General features: G+C 43.6%; 1 protein-coding gene across 2 annotated transcripts in view; it reads right to left on the reverse strand.

Moving 5' to 3' along the window:
• The window catches only part of LOC123769014 (kinesin-like protein KIF26B), an 85,971-nt gene extending 66,228 nt beyond the window's left edge, over window positions 1–19,743 (reverse strand). For both annotated transcript variants that reach the window (XM_045759957.2, XM_045759958.2), the window contains exon 1: window positions 17,629–19,743. In XM_045759957.2, coding sequence (XP_045615913.1) covers window positions 17,629–17,654 — 26 coding nt within the window. In that variant the 5' untranslated portion in view covers window positions 17,655–19,743. The remainder of the gene's footprint in view (window positions 1–17,628) is intronic.
• Between the last annotated feature and the right edge of the window lie 1,496 nt (window positions 19,744–21,239).

Here is a 21,239-nt window from a genome sequence, read left to right on the forward strand (position 1 = left end):
AACATAGCAGATACGCTAGGAGGAGGGAAGTGAAAATTAATTAAATAAAGGCAGTGAATAAGGGAGTTTTTGGAGGCGAGGAACAAGGGAGAAATAAGCTAGGGAGGAGAAGGGAGGCAGGGAGAAGGGAGGCAGGGAGAAGGGAGGCAGGGTTCTCCCCTGAATATTGATGGGGGCGGCAGGTTTTTCGAATTGTGCTGGTATCAAAGAAGAGTTTTTTTACCAAGGAGAGTGCCAGGTAGTAATGCCATAGTGCCAGGGTGTGGTGCCATAGTGCCAGGGTGTGGTGCCAGAGTGCCAGGGTGTGGTGCCATAGAGCCAGGGTGTGGTGCCATAGTGCCAGGGTGTGAGGCCAGGGTGTGGTGCCAGAGTGCCAGGGTGTGGTGCCATAGTGCCAGGGTGTGAGGCCAGGGTGTGGTGCCATAGTGCCAGGGTGTGGTGCCAGAGTGCCAGGGTGTGAGGCCAGGGTGTGGTGCCATAGTGCCAGGGTGTGAGGCCAGGGTGTGGTGCCAGGGTGTGGTGCCAGAGTGCCAGGGTGTGAGGCCAGGGAGGTGTGCCAGGATGTGAAGCCAGGGAGGTGTGCCAGAGTGCCAGGGAGGTGTGCCAGAGTGCCAGGGAGGTGTGCCAGAGTGCCAGGGAGGTGTGCCAGAGTGCCAGGGAGGTGTGCCAGAGTGCCAGGGAGGTGTGCCAGGGAGGTGTGCCAGAGTGCCAGGGAGGTGTGCCAGGGAGGTGTGCCAGAGTGCCAGGGAGGTGTGCCAGAGTGCCAGGGAGGTGTGCCAGAGTGCCAGGGAGGTGTGCCAGAGTGCCAGGGAGGTGTGCCAGAGTGCCAGGGAGGTGTGCCAGAGTGCCAGGGAGGTGTGCCAGAGTGCCAGGGAGGTGTGCCAGAGTGCCAGGGAGGTGTGCCAGAGTGCCAGGGAGGTGTGCCAGAGTGCCAGGGAGGTGTGCCAGAGTGCCAGGGAGGTGTGCCAGAGTGCCAGGGAGGTGTGCCAGGGAGGTGTGCCAGAGTGCCAGGGAGGTGTGCCAGAGTGCCAGGGAGGTGTGCCAGAGTGCCAGGGAGGTGTGCCAGAGTGCCAGGGAGGGACGCATGAACATCCAGCATAATGACAGCAGATACAACAACCCTGATTGTCTAATTATCAATTTAGCTGCCAGACTTGTCGCATAGTTTATATAAACGTTAAACACTGGTTCGAAGTCACATAATGTGTGTTATGAAGAATTTTTAAATAAATTAAATTTTACCTTCCCCTAGAGAGAGAGAGCATATTGTGAGCTATGATCGCGACGTACAAAGTACTCTAGGTTATAATCAAGGTAATTGACATGAGAGAAATATGGACTTGTAAAAGATTAGAAAGTTGAGCCAACCAGGGAGACATAGAGTGAAGGCAGATTCCATACATGGAGTGATGGAAGCTCCTCTCATTTCTCTCTCTCTCTCTCTCTCTCTCTCTCTCTCTCTCTCTCTCTCTCTCTCTCTCTCTCTCTCTCTCTCCCTGACCCACACACATATATAAGACATTTGAGTATCATTTCATTTCACCTGATGCGTCTGTTCACTTTACAATAAACAAGTACCTGCAAATTAGACAGCAGTAAAGGATTGCATTTTAGGGATCAATGTGTGTGTGTGTGTGTGTATGTGTGTGTGTGTGTGTGTGTGTGTGTGTGTGTGTGTGTGTGTGTGTGTGTGTGTGTGTGTGTGTGTGTGCTTGCGCACAATATATAGATATGAGAGTGAAAGCAGGCCTAGAGTCAATACTTAAGACATTTTACATTAAACAATTTAAATATAAAATAGACAATATACTGTTGGAGAGCTGGGATCCTAGAGCTACAGCTCGACCTTGCAGGCACAAATAGGTGAATACACAGGCGCGAATACACACAGACAGAAAAATAAAACCGGCAAGTGACCAAACGCAAAATTGCATCTGAGCGAAATCAAATTATTCGCCAATTTCCTTCCCGGAGGGTGAAACACATGACATATCAGAGGGTGGAAAGGATGCCTCGTCTCCCCTAATGAGTTACCCACTTAAATTATCGCCACTTTATATTTTGTTTTTGTTGAGGCTGAGAGGGAAGAGAGTGAGGGGTAGGGAGGACTGTTAGTGGTCCAAACACGGGCAGGTTGTCATTAAAATTCACCTTGATACTGTTTTTCTGTATGGCCTGTTTACCGTCTTGACTGTGATTAACCACCAGTTAACCTGTCTGTCACTAAGCACTGGTCTATCTGGCTGTCACTAACCATCCGTCTACCTGTTACTAACCATAAGTCTACCAGACTGTCACTTGGAATACAATATCCAAAGAAGGCACCGAGCTGGAGAGACAACGTTGCACTAGTACAAGGGGGCAAGGATTTGGGTATGAGGGTCAAGGAGCTGGGATACGAGAGTCAAGGAGCTGAGATTCAAGGATAAGGAGCTGGGATAGGGTGGAAAATAAAGGAATAACATCAATCTACTTTGTTTTTATACGTTATGGCGCAGCATCCGAGGGGATGTCAAGGGACATCACCTCTCCTGCGACACTTGTCGGGACCAACACGATTTGTAGCTTCTAAATTAAATGTTGCTTCCTTTATTTTCGGTCAAGAGCTGTAGAGTTTGTTTTTCTCTCGCCGTCACTCTGTCTCTCTATATGTCTCTGTCTCTGTCTCTTTCTCTCATTCCCAATCCTTGGAATTTCTGTGCAAAATATTGTTGCTCGTCTTATGATAAGAGGAAAAGCCTCGTGAAGGAATTCTTCGTTCTAGTTCTGGAGTTAATTATTTTCAGACGTGGGCAGCGAAGGACCCTAAATTAAATAATCTTGCATTCCCAGGAAACAACAAGGCCTCTACCACAGCAGGCGACAATCTCGGACGACTATTTTGCATCATCTCTGTCACAAAAGGTTAAAAAACAAGTCTCATAGATATAGATGGTGTGATGTCACTGTTGTTTATGCCAGTGGTGGTTTTAGATCCTCCTGGGGTGGAATCCGACCTTCTTTAGACGCCCCGAGGCATGTGTATGTAAGTGCTTCTCTGAGGTATTTACACCTCTGTGTTGTGACGGGGTGTCGCATATTCCCCCAAGCCTCGGTATCTCTCCCCTGGCCAGCCACAGGCAGAGATGGAGGATGAGAGACCGATGATGAGAAAGTAGGGGGGATAGAAATAGTACACAAGAAGAAATGAGGAAAGAGGGGGATAATAATAATAAAAAGGACAAAAAGAGATATGAGGCAGGACATAATTGTTTCTTGTTTTGTCCTGAGATAAATAATACCAAAACAGAGATGATGAAAGAGAGATAATAGGGAAGAACAGAAGGGGTTATGATACAGATGGAGGATGGGAAGGTGAGGAGAGAGAAGCTCAGGAACGCCCGGAACTGACTTGACCACTCTCACCCACTCTCACCCACTCTCACTCGGGGCCATTAAAAGGAGTGAGGGGCGGTGTGTGTCAAGGGAGAGGGAGTGGCAAGGATAGGAATGGAAAGGTGGAAGTCTCGAGAGGGAGAGGTATGGAGGGAAGGGAAGCACGATGGGAGAAAGGGAGTGGGATGAGAGAGTGAAAGGGAGAGAGTTTTAGTTATTATGCACCCCATACCCATCCCGTGGGGTTTAGTGGAAAGGGTTAATGAGGCACATAATGCATTCAGGAACTGAACCCCAAAACTAATTTAGCTAAGCAAGCAACAATCTTGAGAAGCTATACATATATATATCATATGAATCAAAGCTTGAAAGGTCGCCAAGCTGTAAATCTTTATAAACTCATTGATATCGGCAAGATTCGAACCTGCGAGGCTAGAAATCATCCCACTGACTACACAGTACCGATACCACTCGACCATATATGTGTGTTTGTGTGTGTTCATATGTAAAATGGTTCGCAAACATCCAGATTTCTGCACTGCTTGCTCACCTCACAAAAATTCCTTCTAGATTGTATTTAGGTTTTTACATATATCATTTTTCATTATAATTAGTTTTACTTATTTAATTACTTCCTCAAGTGAAGATTAGGTCTGGGAAGACCCAATCTTCAGGGTCGTCTGGGAGGTCATTCAGGACAAGGGGTCTTGGGAACTCGGGGGGCTATAGATGTATCTTATTACTTTTTCTTGATGGGTGAGTTTTCTAGTTTTCTGGTTCCATGTGGGACTCCTGGATTTCATACCCACTTGCATGGGATCTTCACAGTCTGGGATATAAACGCATTTCATTCAGTAGAGTTACTTTCTTGAGAGGCAGCTGAGACTGATGTTCCTTGGATCATCCTGTGAATTCTGTGGTCATGGTCTGTTCTCCTCTCTTCTCTGTCATTCAAGGTGATGTTTGCAAAGAAGCAGAGTGCCCTATTTTGAACTCATTGCTTGGTTGAAGTTCAACGGGATACATGAGATATTCTAGAGCTGATGATCACTATACTGTATATAGGTGGGAGCCCCGGGGGTGGGTGATTGTTGACCCAAAAGGTGGGTTGGATGGAAGAGGTGGCAGCCCTGGATGAGTAGTAAAGAAGCGTGGCATCCCAAGGAAAGGGTGGAAAGGGGGTGTGGAAGCCCAGAACAACCGGGAGCCTAGAGGTGGATGGGAAGGGAGCAATCACTACAAGGAGACGAAACATGTCCTGGATGACCAGCATATGTTCCCCACATTATTTTTTCCCTCTCATAGGTAGAGAGAAGTGAGGGGAAAGAACATGGTATGACAGCAGGAGGAAAGTAGAAAAAGGAAGAGAGAGAGAGAGAGATGTACACACACACAACAAGTGAAGCAGAAAGAGGATGTGTTGACATACGTTGGAATGCCGTGTATGTTCCTTCTCGTTATCCATTTTTCTTTTTTTAAAGTTGTCTTCTCAACCTGGGAGCCGGGTCACCCCCTCCCTCACCTCACCGGATCACCCCCCCCCCCCTTCACCGGATCAACCCCGGGCACCGCCGGGTGGCAGTTTTGAAGTGGTTTAGGCTAACAAAAAGCGTTCGAACCTGGGGGAACCTCAATCTAGTCAATCGCCTCCGATGCATTGAAAACATCAATATTCTGGTGCTTCATTTTTTGCTATCACGTCGACTATGTAACGGATTGATCGATTCCGTCAAAAAATACGACGTAATTGGTGGGTAGACGGGTTGTAGTGTGAGCTGAGGCATTATTTAGACAGGAAGGTTGATGGGGTGGCGCCCTGTCCTCCCAGGCGGCCTGGACGGGAATTAATGGATGAGTTTTTAATAATACCCCAGAGTGACGGGCGGCTACTTGTACCTCAACACGTTAAAGAAGCGACGCATTTGTAAAAATTAAAGCTCCGTAACTTTGACTTTTTCTATATATCGGCTTCTATTAGTTAGACAGGAGCTGGGCTCAGAGCCCAGACTAGGAGCTGGGCTGTGAAAACAGATCCAAAGAACGGTGCCCAACCTCTTCGATCATCGGGGATCGAATGGCGACTATGAGATAGGCCGGGCTAGAGCGCTACCGATCATTCAAATCTATTTACGTTCTGAAACGTTATGGTACTCAATGTATTTATAAACTGCACAGAGACAATGATATATAAAAATATAGCATTGTGCTCAGATTGTGATGCTGTATCTACACCGTGTATCATTGTGGCTAAAGCTACCGCGGTTTCGTTATAAGAAAAAATTATACTGATTAGTTTTCAGATGTCACTCAGAAAAAAGATGTCACCCAGATCTCCAGAATCCGAGTGACAACGAGACATCTCCGAATGATTGACAGATCCTTCACACGATATTCAGACGCTTCACAATATATAAAGATATATATATATATATATATATATATATATATATATATATATATATATATATATATATATATATATATATATATATATATATAATATATATATATAATATCTTTTCCTTTTATCGGTATATTAGACAAGGGCTGCCGCTCACGTCCTGAAGGACCCGTGTCACTATCAGATCTCTTCACTGATTGATACGACTCTTCTGATTTTTGTTTTAAATCATGATTTTGTTGCGTCGTTCGGAGTGTTGATCAAACGTCGCGTGCCGTTCACCCACGATGGTGTTGAAACGTAAGGAGGAGGCCAGAGGAGAAGAGGCCAGGCCAGCAGGGCTACGTAGCTCAGGTAAGGGCTGTGAGAACAGGAGGCCTGAGTGAACCCTGCTACTTGGGCTATCGGGGATCGAATCCCGACCTGCAAGAAGCATCGAGGCTGTCGATATGTCGACCATAACAATGTGACGGGTTGGTTGGTGTTGAATGGTCTTTTATGTGGGGGTGAATCTGGTGGTCTAAAAGTTACCATATATAGGGAGAAATATATATATATAGGTATATGAGTATATGTTTATATGTGTATATGCGTTGGTTCCGATAAGTAAAATGCATTCCTGAAGGATATTTGATAAATGCAGTATGTATGTAGAGTATGTGTAGGCAACATATGTATGTAGGGCATGTGTAGACAACATATGTACGTAGAACATGTGTAGACAATATGTATGTAGAGCATGTGTTTTTTCCACATAACATCTGTTTGCACAGTCACTACGATCACAATCACTACAGACACAATCAACACAACCACAATCACAACAACCACATTCATTAGTCACAATACAACCACAATTATTATAAACACATCACTAACTCACCATCAATACAACAACCACCACCACCACTAAAACCCACCATCAATACAACCACCATCACTACAACCATTACAACAACCCCCACTACCATTGCTAACAACCACCATCCGCTACCTCAAATCTGCCCAAGTTGGAACGAATGAATTTTTTCGACAGGGATGTGCACTTAGTAAGATTAGTTTACCTGTGGAAATAAATTCTCAGCGTCATTTTGAGGTTATCAGTTGAACGATACAATATTTTGTAAACAAAATATAGAATCCAAACTACATTTGATGCTGCGTTGATTTGATGCAAGCTTTGACCAACCCCCAAAACATACTTTCCTACCCCGTAAAGCATTCCCCCATCTATGAAGCATATCTCATCACCCCATAAAGCATTTCCCCACCTATGAAGCATATCTCATCACCCCATAAAGCATTCTCCCACCTATGAAGCATGTCTCATAACCCCATAAAGCATTTCCCTATCTATGAAGCATGGCTCATCCCCCCATAAATCATACCTTCTCTCTCGGATGAATGTCTCCCCCACCCCATGAATCATGTCTCCTTGATACGATGAAGCCTGTCTCCCTCACCCTATGAAGCATGTCTTCCCCAACCCATCAAGATGAAGCATGCTCCATGCAGCATGGTTCATGAAGCGCTTCAGTGAAAATAAAGCCAGTGTAATATTGTCGGTTTTTCGGACTTGTGGCATTGTTCAACATAGTTTACGTGGGATGTCTGTGTTCATTTTCTTCTGATTTGGTAAGAAGCACTTCATATATGACACTTGGAAGAAGCACTTCATATATGACACTTGCAAGAAGCACTTCATATTCGACACTTGTAAGAAGCCCTTCATATGTGACACTTGTAAGAAGCCCTTCATATATGACACTTGCAAGAAGCACTACATATTCGACACTTGCAAAAAGCATTTCATATTCGACACTTGTAAGAAGCCCTTCATATATGACACTTGCAAGAAGCACTTCATATTCGACACTTGCAAGAAGCACTTACATACACGAGGCTCGTCAGATCGTAGGAACGGTTAGGTTGGGGTACACCAGTGTTGCCAACTTCATCAGGATCTCTTACGGGGTCGTAATTAATGACCTTTTCTGTTTTGCATATTGGCTGGGAGCGACGCCCTCGCTGCTTCGGAGGCAATTGTCTCTTGCGAGGGACAGCCAGATAAATGGTCCGTCTGTCTTGCCCTTTTTGTTGGTATTTTGGAGTTCATTGTGTTTTTGGTCATTGTTTCAACTGCTGGTTTGTTTGATTGTATGTCTGTCAATGACTTATTGTGTTATTACAGCTTTTGTTATGTTATTCTCTTGATCTGTTTCTTTCATTTTTCTATCTCTCTCGTTCTCTCTCTCTCTCCCTCTCTCTCTCTCTCTCTCTCTCTCTCTCTCTCTCTCTCTCTCTCTCTCTCTCTCTCTCTCTCTCTCTCTCTCTCTCTCTCTCTCTCTCTCTTTCTCTCTCTCCCTCTCTCTCTCTCTCTCTCTCTCTCTCTCTCTCTCTCTCTCTCTCTCTCTCTCTCTCTCTCTCTCTCTCTCTCTCTCTCTCTCTCTTTCTCTCTCTCTCTCTCTCTCTCTCTCTCTCTCTCTCTCTCTCTCTCTCTCTCTCTCTCTCTCTCTCTCTCTGTCTCTCTCTCTCTCTCTCTCTCTCTGACAAATACAATCGTGTTATTCACGATTGTATGTGTCAGAATTCTGAATATTTCCTCCAAACAATTTCAACTTCTTTCACAATCTTCTGTAATTGTTGTTTACTATTAAAAGTCACTCTCGGCATATCAAAATTCTCTCGGAATAAAATCTCTCGCCAAAACAAATAAAATCTCTCGCCAAAACAAATAAAATCTCTCGCCAAAACAAATAAAATCTCTCGCCAAAACAAAGCCATATTCGCTACAGCTCGAAAATATCCGATATTTTTTGTATATTTTATTTCACCAGAACAAAGGCAGCGAGTTCGCACAAAAAAAATCTTGAAAAAACATAGAAAAAAGTCTTAAAAATACATAAAAATAACATTCAAAGCATACGGATTGCCTTTTGACTTTTTTGCTGTATTTTATACAGGATAAACGAATGTTGTGTTCATGTATGCGAGAAGAGTCACAGTTTGTTAGACTCTAGCTTCGGGGCTCCTTGTTCTGTTGCTGTGATGTGGGTGGGAGGGCTCTCGCGCTCTCATTCGGGAGGTACCCATGGCGCTCTACGGTATCCGTCTTAAGTAAGATTGAATTGAGAAACACTTAATGGACCAGCCGTCGAACTACTTGTACTGGTCGATAGAGAGACGATCTCGTTTCAAGCAGGTCGGTGTTTGATCCCCCGACGGTCCATGGGTTTAGGCCCAGTGCTCAATCATTTCTACCCGGCTCGAGGATTGAATCCGGGAGACTTGATTGTGAGTCGAAGACATAAACCACTGAATATATTCACAGCACAGCATACCTGTAAAGAATCTTGCTCATTGTTGCATCTGCAATAACATGACAGATCAAGAGGGTTTCACAAAGCACCAGAACCTGGGTTTTGAGAGTTTCCGACCTGTCCATGGCGTTCCCCATGGTCAGGTTTTTCTCCAGATTTCTATAAATTCTGATTTTTATAAAGACAAATGGTGATGACAATGTGGGCTACTGCTACACAACTTCAAATGCAGCTACTGTCGAGAATCAATAACACTTACCACTAATGATAGAACCTGGCAGCTGGATGAAATGTGCCATCTACAGGCGATGAGTCACAATAACGTGGCTGAAGTATGATGACCAGACCACACACTAGAAATTGAAGAGACGACGACGTTTCGGTCCGTCCTGGACCATTCTCAAGTCGATTGCCATCTATCTAAAGTTCAATTGCATTTTTTTCGTCAGTGTTGGAATGTACTGTGATCAGACAGACTTTTTGGTTTACTAGTATTATTTAATTATTGTTTGAGTAGAATTACTTATTAATATACAGGTATATAGATACCTACTTGTTATATATAAATATATAAGTGTGGGGAGTAAGGTGAAGTAATTAAACATAGGTGAAGAAATAGGGGAATAATAGGGATTGATGTCAATCAAACAATGGGTAAGGTAGTGGGAGGAGAGAAATTGGGTAGAGATGTCGTTATCCGGTGTTGTTTGTTGAGGTCTGGGTCTGAGTGTAGGCAAGGTGGTGTATGGTGAGGTCTGGGTCTGAGTGTAAGCAAGGTGGTGTATGGTGAGGTCTGGGTCTGAACATAGGCAAGATGTTGTATGGTGATGTCTGGGTCTGAGTGTAGGCAAGGTGGTGTATGGTGAGGTCTGGGTCTGAACATAGGCAAGATGTTGTATGGTGAGGTCTGGGTCTGAGTGTAGGCAAGGTGGTGTATGGTGAGGTCTGGGTCTGAACATAGGCAAGATGTTGTATGGTGAGGTCTGGGTCTGAGTGTAGGCAAGGTATTGAAGTCGTTACTCTGTATATTTAGGGGGAGAGTTCTTTTCTTTTATGGGTATATCTTCCTGTACTTGCGGTCTTTTCTGGAAAACTGCCAATACTGGAAGCTATACTCATGGAAATTGGAAAACAGAAATTTCATACGAGTTTTTGAGAGTATCTCTGTATTTTGTGTGTGTGTGTATATACTCACCTAGTTGTGCTTGCTCTGGCTCTTGAGCTAGTTGAGCTCTGGCTCTTTGGTCCAGAATAAAGCTCTGGCTCTGGTTGAAAGCTATGGTTGAGCTCTGGCTCTTTAGGTCCCGTATGTGTATGTGTGTGTGTGTGTGTGAAACTGTCAGACAATGTGTGCGTGTGTCGTGTTCATCCCTGTAAGAAAAAAAACGTGCAATAACCCTCACCGTTCTGGCTGTCTATGTAGACATGTTAAACGAATATACACAAATTTATTAAAAGCTTCGTCCTTGATATGAAAAATACCACCACCGTCAACAGTTTCATATTGAGTTGATGATTTTGAGTAAACATTTTATATATATATATATATATATATATATATATATATATATATATATATATATATATATATATATATATATATATATTACTTTCATTAAATAGCATGTTAAAGGAACTTTGTGCTATCATAACGTTGTATTCCCCTCTAAACATGTCAATAAGGGTCTTATGACTGCTAATTTGTCATGTCACTGGGAGAAGAAACTTTTGCATATTTTTTTTAATATAAGAATCAGCGCTTTGAAGAGTCTCAAAATAGTGTAATATTAGTTTCACGGTATATCAGTTATAGTAACTATCAACTATTAATGTATACCTCACTTGTCCACACACTCTCGTGCCTAAAAGTGCACTAGAATGGAACAAAAGAACAGTTTGTATAGAACACTTCAGCCGAATACCAACATGATACACATAGAGAACAATGCTGTTATACCACATCTGATAACATTGGGACGAAGATAACTGACTTTAGAAGCTGTCTGCTTGATTGATGAGGTGGACAGCTCTGCTGGGAATGGTTTCTCTTGCTCACTCTCTCCCTTGCCCCCTCTCTCTCTCTCTCTCTCTCTCTCTCTCTCTCTCTCTCTCTCTCTCTCTCTCTCTCTCTCTCTCTCTCTCTCTCTCTCTCTCTCTCTCTCTTGCTCTCTCAACGACCCTCAAACCCTTTCCCTCTCCCTCGCCTTCTTTCTCCCACTCTAAATCCCTCTCCCTCCCACTCTCCCTCTCACTCTCCCTCCCACTCTCCCACCCATCTGCCACCTACTCCGACGACACAAAAAGGCACTCAACTCATTACTGAAATATCTAGCACTGGAGTCTCGCCCACATGGCTTCTCACAACCCCCTGACGAGTAATTAATTTGGCAAATTTCTGTGATTCTGAGGTCATGGGTGGAGGTACCGAGCTTGTATATGTGTGTGTGTGTGTGTGTGTGTGTGTGTGTGTGTGTGTGTGTGTGTGTGTGTGTGTGTGTGTGAAGGGAAAGAGAGAGAAAGAAATATGTAGTAGACATGATAGAGGACAGATAGGTCTGGAGTCAGTACATAAGGCAACCTACGGTCAGAAAGGCGGAGTCCAAGAGCTAACAGCTCGATCCTGCAAGCACAGTAAATAAACACACACACACACACACACACACACACACACACACACACACACGTCTCTCTCTAGCTCTCTCTCTCACTCACTCACTCTCAAAGTCTAATTAAGCTCCGTGTATGAAAATTTAAGGCGAATGTTGGTCTTATCTGAAATAGCTCTGTGCAAACCTCACCTTTCTTGATAAGCCGCACGCAACACATTTGTTAAGAAGTTGTTTTACAAGACGCTCTCAAGTTTATGGTCACACAAATCTCAAATGCTTCTATTTACAGAGCTAAAAAAATATGAACAACTGATGTATTAAGTTATTTACATGTATAAAAATATATGAAAATAAGAGAGGATTTGTTTTTTGGAATAATGAACAAGAGCTTAGAAATGTAGGAAAAAAAACTTGTGATGTATGAAAGTGTAGAAATCTATATTTCGGTGGGAAAATGAGAGATTTTGTAATGTGTTGCACAAATTATTCAACATGTATGATGTATGAAGGTATCAAAGTTAGTTGGATGAAAGTACTAAAATGTGAGGTTTATGTAGTGATTATGATGCATGAGAATCTTTAATAAATGAAAATCTATAATATTTGCATATAGAAATGCACACTCCGAGAACAAATAAAAATGTACAAACCACAAACCCTGTACATGCAGATGTATGCCAGTTGAGAGAGAGACTGACAAAGTTAAGACAGAGAGAAAAAGAGAGAGAGAGAGCGAGACTAAGTCAAGACAGAGAAAGAAAAAGACAAAAGTAAAACAGAGAGAATGAGGAAGAAAAGAGAAAGAAAAAGTGAAGGAGAGAGAGAAAAGTAGAGAAGCAGAGATAATTGCACATAGCTTTCATGAATGTATATAAACAAATTATGTGGATTGTGTACTTAGCGATGCATGACCTTCTCCAGACCCGCTGCCTGACGTACCCTGGGCTCCACCACCACCCCCGCCGTCATGAGACCTTCCAGGAAGAAGCCCTGGGCTCCACCACCACCTCCGTCGTCATGAGACCTTCCAGGAAGAAGCCTTGGGCTCCACCACCTCCCCCGTCGTCATGAGAACTTCCAGGAAGAAGCCCCGGGCTCCACCACCACCACCGTCGTCAGAGAACTTCCAGGAAGAAGCCCTGGGCTCCACCTGCGTCGTCATGAGACCTTCTAGGAAGAAGCCCTAGGCTCCACCACCACCCCGTCGTCATGAGAACTTCCAGGAAGACGCCCTGGGCTCCACCACCACCCCCGTCGTCATGAGACTTTCCAGGAAGAAGCCCTGGGCTCCACCACCACCCCCGTCGTCATGAGACCTTCCAGGAAGAAGCCCTGGGCTCCACCACCACCCCCGTCGTCATGAGACCTTCCAAGAAGAAGCCCTGGGCTCCACCACCACCACCGTCGTCAGAGAACTTCCAGGAAGAAGCCCTGGTCTCCACCACCACCACCGTCGTCATGAGAAATTCCAGGAACAAGCACTGTCCACCTACTTCCCCAAAAGCCGTCACATAACCCAAATATACGTGAAACAACTCTCTAATTAGCTGGAGTATTTTTACTGAGAACGTACACTAAATGTTCCCTTTGTGTCACTCGGCGAACGTTCGGCTGGCACCCTGCGCTCAATAAACGTTCCCTTGGTACAATACGCTCAATAAATATTCCCCATGCGCTCAATGAACGTTCCCCATGCGCTCAATGAAGGTTACTTTAGTACCAACCGGTCAATAAACGTTCCCATGTATTCAATGCACTTTCTCTTAGTGTCATGCGCTCATTGAACGCTCATTCGTTGCCACGCGTTGAATGAGCGTTCTCTAAGTACCATGAGTTCAGTGAACGTTCTGCAAGTGTTGTGTCTACCTCTTAGAAGAGCTGCTTCACACAGCTGCCCGTATTGCGTAAGGCGACCAGACACACCCCTCCAGCGTCATGAGAAACATCATCTATGACCAACGAATAATGGGGTTCAATTCACGGACCCAATACGTGCCTCTTTTAACCTTTTCTACTACTTCCCACACCATTGGTATGGGGAGAGGGGGCACTACCACCCACAGAATGGGTATAGGGGGTTCACTATCGCCCATAAGATGGGTATGGAGATCCACTACCCCCACAGGATGGGTATGGGAGCCACTACCCCCCCCCCCACACAGGATGGGTAGGGGAGCCACTACCGCCCTCAGGATGGGTATGGGAGCCACTAACCCCCCCCCCCCACAGGATGGGTAGGGGAGCCACTATTGGATGAGCTAAATAACAGTGGTCTTCGTAATCATAGCATCAGAGTAGTCAAAGATCTTACACTGAGGCGAATAGAAGATTTTTTTTATTGTTGCCGCCGGAGGCGGCTAGCTTATTGTGCACCCTATACTCATCCTTTGAGCGGTAGCGCAAAAAGCATTACAGAGGCCACAAAAAGTCTTTTATAGAAGGTGGTGAAGCTTCTTCTCTTTTAATCAGGTAACTGAGCAGAGCTCTCGATGGATTCTGTGGTACAATAGTCTACGTCCTCGACTCACAACCTTGAATCCCGGATTCGATCCCCTGGCGGGACAGAAATGACTGGGCACGTTTCCTTTCACTTGCTGCGACTGTTCACCTAACATTATAAAAGCTACCCCCCCGGGAGCAAGGCAACTGTTGTAGGTTTCATCCCGGGAACAGTTAGTAGTTGACTGAGGGAGACTTCGACAAGCCTCTGATCCCAGAAATTAGGTTTAATTATAAAAAATAATAACCTGAATATTGGAAACATAAAAGCTTATATATTTGCCTCTGATCTGGAGAAAATATTATTGGTATTGTAATGAATTGGAGTAATCACATTACTAAATACTGATTTTTGTATTAATTTTGTATTAATTTTTGTATTAATTTTGTATTAATTTTTGTATTAATTTTGTATTATTTTTTGTATTAATTTTGTATTAATTTTTGTATTAATTTTGTATTAATTTTTGTATTAATTTTGTAATAATTTTGTAATAATTTTTGTATTAATTTTGTAATTGTATTGTATTAATTTTTTTATTGTATTCGGTATACATTGATTTTGCAACAAATGTAAGTCATCAAATTCGGTAAATATTGATTATTCAATCAATTTGAGTCATCACATTAATCGGATCCTATAATCTCCATCAATCTGTATAATTATATTCAGTAGTTCAAGTTTTCCCGTCAGTTTGAGTAATTACAGTTGCCTGAGTCTGTCATTTATTAATACAATCCAGACTGAAACGCATTTAGTGAGGATAATCACTCCCACATGAATCTGTTCCTTTGTAGACTAACTGGTTCTTTCGGCGGATTCTGACAGTTGTAAACAAACCGGTTTACGAGGGCAAAGTATGAATAACTGCGCAGGCCTCAGGTTTCTGACTGGATGTTTAACCAATTAGCTTTGACTGTCTAAGACAGGCACTGGCGATCACCCACACATTAGACAGTCACAGCTATACTATAGCAGAGTATGTTTGTCTGAGACAGACACAAGAGAGATAGAGACTGAGACAGACAGACAGACAAACAGACAGACATAGACAGATGAGTGTATAGATAGGAAGATGGAAGAGACACAGACTCTGCAACGCCAGGATCTGGCTAGCTATATATATATATATATATATATATATATATATATATATATATCCTCCATAGGGTTGACTAGTTAGCTTGCGGTTACACAAAACCACCTCATAATTGACGTTGATCAAGTCATATTGCCAAATTTATCATATCAGCAAAACGATAAGTTTCTAAATTAAAAATATAAATTTTATTAATTTAATAACACAGTAATAACAATTGTAATAACACTGATAATATTACCAATGATATTGATGATAATATTGCTGGAAAGATTACAATTAATACTGTTATTTATTTTAATAAATTACAGTAAAATAAAAATAAACAAAAATACATCAAAATATTTATATGCGAAATACAGTAAAAAAAAATTAAACAATAAATCAAAGCAATAATCATCAGACAGGCTTCTCCAGCTCAACTTAACCCCCAAACACTAATAAATACATTGGAGATACAAAATAAAACTTCCAAATTATACACCCACAATCATTCATGCAAAATACAGTAATAAAGCGAGGCAATAATTTACTGCCGAGTAGAGGCAGCACGGAACTCGTTATGGCAACACTCGCGCCAGAGCACGCTCCTGCCATCTATTGGGGGAAACTGTAACCTCTGGCTGCATAGTCCCGCTCGACCTTACCTATCTCTTACCTAAATCTAATCCTTATCTAAACCTACCCTTACCTAAACCTACCCTTATCTAAACGTACTCTTATCTAAACCTACCCTTACCTAAACTTACCCTTACCTAAACCTACCCTTACCTAAACCTACCCTTACCTAACCTAACCTTACCTAACCTTACCAAACCTTACCTAACCTAACCTACCCTTACCTAACCCAACCTTACATAACCTTACCTGAACCTACCCTTACCTAAACCTACCTAACCTAACCTACCCTTACCTAACCTTACCTAAACTTACCTAAACCTACCTAACCTAACCAAGCCTTACCTCACTTCACCTCAACTCCTAATCTGCTGGACCATACCGATAATTAAGACTTAAGGCACTGTATAACATCCCACCTCCCCCGTAGGTAGACTTATTTTCTGATTGCTTATGTCTCAAACGTATAAAAAATGTCTATTATTTCCCCCTTGATGTGATGTGGCTGGTGTGTGAGGGATGTGGCTGGTGTGTGAGGGATGTGGCTGGTGTGTGAGGGATGTGGCTGGTGTGTGAGGGATGTGGCTGGTGTGTGAGGGATGTGGCTGGTGTGTGAGGGATGTGGCTGGTGTGTGAGGGATGTGGCTGGTGTGTGAGGGATGTGGCTGGTGTGTGAAGGATGTGGCATGTCTCTCCCGGCGGCACTTTCCCGTGGTCTAACACCTCATGGTGCCATACCCTGGCACTGTGACCACTCTTCATGCCATACTCTCTCATCCATACATATAACAATGCAGTGATCTCCTGTTGTACGTATGGATCATTGATAGCCCTCTGCACGAATTGATCAATACTTACGTACTGGTCTGCACGTACGGTCCAGGAGCATGGCATTGACGCTCCTGCGTCACGTGTGTTCCCCCTGCGTCATGTGTTCTCTCCCTGCGTCATGTGTTCTCCCCCTTGCGTCATGTGCGTTACCCGCTATATCATAAATGTGTTATTGTCCTTAGATTCCCCAAAGACAGTGTAATTATGAAGAAGTTTCATTCCCTAGACTCCCCAGACTCAAACACAGCCAGCAAACACCTTCCAAACCTTCAAGTAAGCATGTTTTAAGCTTGGGTAGTGGAGAGCTTTCCCTTCCCCATTACTCAGGATCAGCCTTACCCATTAGTTTCCCCTGGAACACGATCCGCCAGTAGGTTAACAACAAGGTACCCTATTCCTGCTGGGTGAACAGAGGTTATCAATAGATGGGTAGGTTTGTAAGTGTATATAAGTGTTCATTCATTTTGTTTGGGAAGGGAATAGACGTTTGTAAGTTAAAAGTTTGTTTCAATTTCTAATTTTTTACATAATTTTTTTAATGCGCCAAGAGTATAAAGCAAGGTATAAGAACCACATTTCACGTGCCCTCTGTATTTGCATGAGTATGGCTATGTATGTTGTATGAATGTATGTTTCGTTCACAGTATTAGTGTACATAATGCTCACTTATCTAACATTTATTACGCTCACATCTTACATTATGTACACTCATACATCATACATCATGTACATACATCATACATCATGTACACATTTCATACATCATGTACATTCATACATCATGTACACACATCATACGTATGGGTGTATGAGCGGTGTCCCCCACCCCCTCCCTGGGAAGACTTCCCTTCAAGACGTGAGGCGAGACGACTTACCTGGTTGTGCTGGAACATCCGTCCATCCTGACAGCTGCCACTCTGACGCCTGTGGCCCTCACTTGGGCACTCCCTCCGGCGGTGCCATCCTTACGAACCCCTCTGAGGGCCGGTGTGTTCTTGAGAGCCCCTCCCTCTGAGGGCTGGTGTGTTCTTCAGAGCCCTTGAAGGGCTGGAGCGTTCTTTAGAGCTCCTTGAAGGGCTGGAGCGTTCTTTAGAGCTCCTTGAAGGGCTGGAGCGTTTTCTAGAGCCCCTTGAAGGGCTGGAGCGTTCTTTAGAGCTCCTTGAAGGGCTGGAGCGTTCTTTAGAGCTCCTTGAAGGGCTTGAGCGTTCTTTAGAGCCCCTTGAAGGGCTGGAGCGTTTTCTAGAGCCCCTTGATGGGCTGGAGCGTTCTTTAGAGCCCCTTGAAAGGCTGGAGCGTTCTTTAGAACCCCTTGAAGAGCTGGAGCGTTCTTTTGAGCCCCTTGAAGGGCTGGAGCGTTCTTTAGAGCCCCTTGATGGGCTGGAGCGTTCTTTTGAGCCCCTTGAAGGGCTGGAGCGTTCTTTTGAGCCCCTTGAAGGGCTGGAGCGTTCTTTGGAGCCCCCTTGAAGGGCTGGAGCGTTCTTTAGAGCCCCTAGAAAGGCTCCGGTGTTCGTAAGGACTGCGCAAGGGCTAGGGTGATGTTATGAAGCCCCAGTTCTCTGGGACGGTGTTCTTGAAAACCCCCAGGAGCGCTGGGGTGATCCTATTAAACCCCAGGAAGGCTGGGGTGTCCTTCAGAACCCTCTGTGGGGACAAGTGTGTCTTACAATCTCCTTTGAGATAAAATTAAGCGTCACGAATCTCGGAAGACAGATGTTGACTTACGATTAGGAAGAGAGCTTACAGCATCTTCGCTGACCAGGAGCCTTCTGTTGATGTGCTTTAAAGCGCTTCTCTGCGTAAACAACTTGATTTCACTGGTAGGCGAGGTGCGCATACCGTCAGGCATATATTGGCACTCCTAATTTCTCAGTGGTTTAAGATGTTTGGGGTCAACTCTATCACGAGTGCCAGCATGGGAGAGGCGACCTGTTCCGGCGTCCGAGACACACTTCTGAAGGGGAACATGGTGTGTTGTTATAGTGTCTGGTTCCTGTGGCTGCTCTTCTTAGTAAGAATGTTTCTTTTTCCTTATATTATTCTTGAGCTCTCCAGGAAGACGTTGTGTTTGTGTCTGTCTTTCATGCAAATTACTTCCGCGTTTTCTATGAGAGGTTTCGTGGACCTTTCTTTCACGGTAGATGCTTCATTCTACTAGTTCAGGAACTAGTTCCCTCCTACTAGTTCAGGGACTTGTTCCCTCACTCGTCCTCTGGCTGACGTGAACAACACGTCCCTAAGCTTCACTATGAAGATCACTTCACCATAGTTCTATGCCATCATAACACCATCAATTGCTCGCTATTGTACCTAATTTGCTGGTCTCGCATTAATAAAAAGCAACCTTCTATAATTTATTTTTTGGGATATAAAGGCTGACTTCAATTTGCTATAAGTTTTTTTTTTCCCAGTGACTTTTCTAAGTGGTATATTTACTTGTACATATAATTAAAACCATCAAACACACACATGTTCAACACACGAATCACAACACTCATCATTTTGGCACATATTGTATGGCACGTTAAGGATTAGTTTTCATTAACACTATTCACTCACTGGCGGTCGCAGTTAGGTCCCCCTCTATGTGGTAACACTCGCTAAACAGTTCCGGGGTCATCCGAGGTCACAGATCATCCTAAAGTAACCTTGGGGTCACCATACAACTGGAGCTCTGAGGTCAGGAGAGTCCAGTTTGTAAACAAACTCCTCTCCGAAAATTACAGGGTTGTTTAAGAATGATTGAAGGACCCACTGGTTGATTCTCAGCAAAGTAGCTAATTAGAGCCAAGTTTTCCCAGAAATTATTTACAAACGAGTTTCTCGAGACAGGATATATAATGTCGCTTGGGAGATCAATAGTGAAGTCGTGTAAACTAATTATTATTTCTGAGGGAGATTATCTGTTGATGGTTGAGGTTGTGTTGACGCGAGGAGGTGCCGGCGAGCGAGTGAGGGAGGTGGAGCGGGTGAGGAGCGCCGGTCCTCCCTCCAGGCACAGTGCCACACTACTGAACGCCTCACAATGCCAACACCCAACCTGCTCCCCGCGAGTGCCACACGCCACCACTGACACACACACACAGGTCATAGGTTTAATTGTATCTGGTGAGAACTTTAGTGGATCCCAAAGGTCGTGGCCTCACATAAGTCTTTGTTGCTCACGAGCTCAAACGTCATTAAACGATCTTCAAAAGAATTAGATAAAAAAATGCATGTCATATGAGGAAAAAAGACAAATGATATATATAAATGTAAATAACTACATAGAAATTAGGGGAAATATTGAGCACCTTCGTGTTGTATTGAGCAACAGGAAGGGGCTCAGATTGTCACAAATACTAACCTGCCGATGGTGCTATGAGAGAGAATGTGTTAGTACACGAAAGCGTTCAGATTTTTCCTTTCTCTTTCCTTCTGAATATTTATACATAACTGAATCGCGTTTTTGTATATAATTATATATGTTGTGTTTGTGTTGGTCAATTTTGCAATTGTTTTTGCACCATATTTGACATTTTTTATATAATTTGGACCAAGCACTTGGTTAAAACTAGTTACATAATATACATACGAGAAAGCTGCAGGAACACGCAAGCCATAGATCACTAAGAACTCAAACTGACCCGGCCAGGATTCGAACTTAAGCCGCCCCAGGTCTTCCCACCAACAGCATCGGTATCATGACCACTTCACCGGCGGTCTGGTGATTATGTACAAGGAACAGAGATGACAGTCACTTCCATGTGGCTCCACGCGGACAATTAACATACAAGAGGAGATGAGCCGGTCTACCTAGGTCACCACTACAACAGGTGGGCTGACTTAACAAGGTCACACGAGACCATACAAGTAGTGGGCCGAATCTAAATTGAAATCAATACAAATACTTCATCACACGAAATAGTGTCCACCGATCAATGTATTCAATACATTAATTTATAATAAATCTGCAATATAATTTGCATTTGTTTATGCAACAAGATTCCACTGACATGGTAGAAATGGATAAGTTTGGATGAAACAATCTTGGTAATATACTTGAGTTAAAAGAAATAGTTAAGATAGGTACACTTAACTGCCCTCCGGGTCGTTAGAGCAGGCAGGCTTTCCACCTTGGAAGATAATTTTTCCTCGGAATAGGGTAATATAATATTAATTGTAATATTTAAAGTATACATAATATTAGGAATAGTTTCACAAATACCACTGTTGCTACTTCTACTGCAATAACTACTACAATAATTACTGCAACTACCACGTTAACTACTACAACTACAATACAACAACTACAACCATGCAAATAATTAAAACAACTACTAGAGCTAATAACAAGAGCCACATTACCGTTTCAGCTAATAACTGAACCCACGTTAATAGCTCTCTGGCATCAGTAGTTACCTCGCCTAACAACAATAACAACAACAACCCCCCCCCGCCCCCCATACGACGCTTTCGACAACATTTTGCGACATCAGTTCAAATCTCA

The sequence above is a fragment of the Procambarus clarkii genome, chromosome 64, assembly GCF_040958095.1.
Source record: "Procambarus clarkii isolate CNS0578487 chromosome 64, FALCON_Pclarkii_2.0, whole genome shotgun sequence".
In the NCBI taxonomy this organism is placed as follows: Eukaryota; Metazoa; Arthropoda; class Malacostraca; order Decapoda; family Cambaridae; genus Procambarus; species Procambarus clarkii.